Source organism: Octopus bimaculoides, chromosome 9 (genome assembly GCF_001194135.2).
Source record: "Octopus bimaculoides isolate UCB-OBI-ISO-001 chromosome 9, ASM119413v2, whole genome shotgun sequence".
Taxonomy (NCBI): domain Eukaryota; kingdom Metazoa; phylum Mollusca; class Cephalopoda; order Octopoda; family Octopodidae; genus Octopus; species Octopus bimaculoides.
In genome coordinates, this window is record NC_068989.1 from 79,223,432 (window position 1) to 79,228,300 (window position 4,869).

Consider the following 4,869-nt stretch of genomic DNA (forward strand, 5'->3'; position numbering starts at 1 on the left):
CTTTTAATTTTGACTCTATATCTTCAGGAGGAGTTACCTCAATCCTTTCTATATTAACCAAAATGAAGTAGATTGACAAATTTATTTTTTGAACCAGTGGAAGACACGCGAGATGTCGAAATATTGTTCACAAGATAGCAAATGGCACTCTTCTTTTAATTTTGACTCTATATCTTCAGGAGGAGTTACCTCAATCCTTTCTATATTAATAATAATAATAATAATAATAATACAACTTATAATGTTCTAGCTGGCCTTTTAAAAGTATAGTATTTATTATTACATTTTTCACTTGATTGTCTCTTTCATTAATCAACATCTTCTCTATATGCCTCCCCACTTTATCCTCTTTGTCCAACACCCCTGCCCCAGTTCTTCATCATAGTGGTTTTATTGTCGTTTAATTTTCTCTTTCTCCAGATGCACATATCAAAGGCTCCCAACCAATCTAGATCGTTCTTGCTTAGAGTCCAGCTCTCGCAGCCAAATAAGGCAACGCTCCAGATTAGGGTTTTTATATTTTTCTTCATAATCTTAACCTATTATCTCCTTGTTAGAAAAATTCTCTCCTCTCTTGCCAAAGCTGTCCTTCACTAATTAATGCAGATTGCAAAATCTGGTCATTAAATCCATTTGACCTTGCAACAATTCTGTATTTCTGCTCAGTGCACCTGGTATACTAACTACTTTCAAGCAAACTTGTATAATCCTCACCTTTATTATTTTTTTAAATTTTTTTTTCTAACTTTTTTCTTTGTTCGCATTTTATTTTTTGCTATTTTTGGATTTGCATGACTCTTCTATAATTAGTACATGTGTATGTGTGTATCTGTTCATATATATATATATATACACACACATACATATATGTACATATGTTTGTATATATGTGTGTATAAATGTATAGATGCATGTTGGCGTTAGGAAGGGCATCCAGCTGTAGAAACTCTGCCAAATTTAGATTGGAGCCTGGTGTTGCCGTCCGGTTTCACCAGTCCTCAGTCAAATCGTCCAACCCATGCTAGCATGGAAAGCGGACGTTAAACGATGATGATGATGATGATGATGATTGTGTGTATGTATTGTTGACTTCATGGAAACTTCGAAACCTTCGAGAGAACTTGAAATAATTCCTTATTGGAACAGTGGGCCTTGAAGCAGTGGAAGCTATATATAATGGCATGTAGATACAGGTTTTAAAAAATTGACTTTTTTGTTTCCTATCCAAACGTCTTTTAAACCAAATATTTGCATTCGGTTATTTATAACTTTATCTGCTTTTGAGGTTCACCACCGACTGCTTATTTCTCTGGGATTGGTCAAACGATGTAGACACCTGATGAGAACCCAGTGAATTTTGAAAATCAATTAAGTCTGCTCATCGTTTTATCAATCTATGGATAAACAGTTGAATTTGCCATTTTTGTTTTTCTATTTCTATTATCTAGGTTTATGTTTGTGTAGTGTGTGGTGTGTGTAAATTTCAGACACTCAAAGAGGAACTCCAGTTTCATGTTGCAAACAAAGATATTTGGCCTGGTTTGACCTCTTAGCTTACTTCAATCATCTGGCTTTCTTGGCAAATGTTACCAAAATAGTTTCACTTTTCTTACTTGGTATTACTAAAATAATTTAATTTCCTGCATACTTTGCACACAGTATCATTGCTTTCTTCGGTCATTGGGCAGCGATATTGCCTGGTGGCTGAAGTAATTAAAGAGGCAAAACCTTTTTATGAAACTAGGCCACATACCTTTGTAGCATGGACTTGAATTGCTCTTTGGAAGCATTAAGTTACAGATAAAGCATATTTATAATTCATAAAGGTATTGAAAATTTTAAATTGCTGAACATATCAACAAAGAACAGCACACACGCATATATATGCATGTATATGTGTATGTATGTCTATGTGTGCTTATGTATATATATTTTATATACAGGTAAATGTGTGTGTATGTATGTATGTTTGTATTTATGTTCATAGATATTTGTATGAGAGAGTATATGTACAAGTTTATACCATTTGTTCCTTCCGTATGTTTCACCACTGTGGTTATTTGCAATCACTGCATTGGATGTTCCAAGTTCAAATTGGATGCTTAACCGCACACATTTGATCTCTGCAACATCATACAGTGAAATGTTCCCCTGATGACCTCTTGAGGTTCAGCATCCGATTACACTTGGAACATCTAGTGTAGCAATTGCCCATAACCCCAATGATGAAGGAACAAATGGTATAAACTTGTATTTATCATTTTATCATAATCTTTTCTACATTTGCTTTGCATATCATAACCAGCAATATTGCCAAGTACTCTAGTAACCATACTGCTACACAGGGAGCAGACATGATGATGATATTCAGCCTGGAATTCTAAACTTTATAATAACAGTCTTGCATCTAACTATATATGGCAGCCTCTCCTACCAAAATTCTTACTATAAATTCTTCCTATGACCTTAAAGGATACTATGTCCAACCACACACATACATGAACAGCCACAAACAAACACACACACACATACATGTGCTGTCATTACACACAGACTTGCGCGCACACATATACCCACACATACACACACATACCTCCTTCCTTTGCACTCTCCTGTCTTTGAAAAGAACTTTTTCTTCACCCCTTTCCCTTCCGGTTATTCCAATATGTGACCACGTGTGTATCGTTGGCGATTTTCTTTCTCCGTCTTCTCTTCTTTGGACTTTTTCTATATTTCTGATGAAGAGTTCCGCTCAAAACGTAAAATCCTCTTTCTTTTCTTTACTTTCCTGAGTGTCCAATAACACTATACTTATTCCACATCCTCGCGTTGTTGCTTTTTCTTGCTTGTTCATGTTTGAATTCACTATATATATATATATATATATATATATATCAGAGACATATCACCTGGGTAGGCAAGGTAGGCAGTGCCTACCCTGAATAAAACAGATTGATGGTAATATTTTCCTTTTATGACAAAATATGCACCTAATTCAATAAAATTATGAAAGTTACTCTGATTACTATGCTTAAAATGCAAAATATTTTTGTTTTTGTAGATTAGGTAGGCATAATTTACCCCTACCTTTCAATCTCAGTATTAAAACTACGCATAGTACTGCTGTAGTACAGTGCTGTGTACATTCCTACAACAACGCTTTGTTTATGCGCTATAAAGGCAGAAGTAAATCTGTCTCCAACTCAGTCACACGCCTGTGTTTCGCTTACGTTTTGGTGTGTTTTACTATGTAAACGTCACCAGCTGCCTACCCTGAGTAATTACTCATGGCATGTGCCTGATATATATATATCTTATGACCATATAGCCTCAGGCCGACCAAAGCCTTGTGAGTGGATTTGGTAGATGGAAACTGAAAGAAGCTCGTATATATGCATATGTGTGTGTGTATGTGTTTGTCTCCCCTCCCCCCAACATCGCTTGACAACCAATGTTGGTGTGTTTGTGTCCCTGTAACTTAGTGGTTCAGCAAAATTGGCTGATAGAATAAGTACTAGGCTTACAAAGAATAAGCCCTGGAATCAATTTGCTCGACTAAAGGCGGTGCTCCAGCATGGCTGCAGTCAAATGACTGAAACAAGTAAAGAAAAAATGTATTATTATCATCATCATCAACATTTAATGGCCATAGTTCATGCTGGCATAGATTTGATAGTTTTACAGTATCTTATGGGCCCAAGGATTGCATTGTGCTCCAGTGTCTACTTTGGCATGGTGTCTGTGGCTGGATGCCCTTCCTAATGCCAGTCACTTTATGCTATGTATTAAATGGCTTTTTTGTGCCCCTAGCACTAGTCAAGTCATCTTGGAGTGTTGCAAGACTGAGCTCTGACAGGGAAACTCTATATTACAATATGAAGGCAAAAGGTGGGTGAAAGTAAGGAGGAAGGACCAGAGCAGGAAGGATTTCTTGTAGAGGAGCTACATGACTACTCACATTTCAGAAGAAGGAGTGGAAGCAATTGGGTGAGACTGGTTGGAGAGTGATTGGTGGGAAGGAGATGACTGACGGTGCTGAACAGCAGAATAGTAATGATGAAAGAGTAGACAGGAGAAGGATGAGAAAGAGGTATGATATTGGGTAGGTTACAGGAGTGGGTGAGGAAGAGAAAGGCATGCATTGTGCGTAAGGAGGGTGAGAAACATGCTGGTGGAAGAAGAGATGGTTTTGTTGATTCAGTGGGGTGGTGGTGGTGCAATCAAAGAAAGTATGGGTGAAGAAAACAGTATTAATAGATGAAAGATGAATAACAAGTGAAAATGTTTTGGGCAGTAAGTGGTTTCAACAAAGAGCCGCAGTTGGGAAGGTGGGTGGATTGTGACTTGTCTGTCTATGTGAATCACTTTGTCCATTCACTGCTGGTTCATGTCAGCGGCCACAGTTCATGGTTGCCCACTGCATGGTTTGTCTTCAATGCTGGTTTCCCCTGCTTTAAACTTCTTTACCCATCTCTGCACATTTTGTGGTGTCATCTCTATAAAACAACTTATAGCCTCTGTGGATGTCGGACAGCCTGCATTCCTCTTTTTGCCAAGAATTCAGTTATTGCATGTTGCTTCTCTTTGGAATCCATTATTGGCCTCCACTAAAGACTGGCTATAGAGGAAGAGTTACTCAGTTAACTTGTGCAGTTTGAACGATGTGTAGCAGTTAACATGTTATGTTCATTTTTGGATTACTTTCAGCAATACCCTCATTGCCTTGTTATAGAGGCCAAATGTGTCATGTGGTTAGTTGAAAGGAGAGGTGAAGAATGAGAGAAAGGAGGGAGAGAGAAGTGTTAACGACATGCCGTAGGGTGGGGAGAGAAAGGTAAAGAGAAAGAGATATGTTTAGGATATGTTTAG

General features: G+C 37.6%; 1 protein-coding gene across 1 annotated transcript in view; it reads left to right on the forward strand.

Moving 5' to 3' along the window:
• The window catches only part of LOC106872191 (cyclin-dependent kinase 11B-like), a 73,779-nt gene that overhangs the window by 28,101 nt on the left and 40,809 nt on the right, over positions 1-4,869 (forward strand). The window contains 1 exon segment of the mRNA XM_052970804.1: positions 421-510. Coding sequence (XP_052826764.1) covers positions 421-510 — 90 coding nt within the window.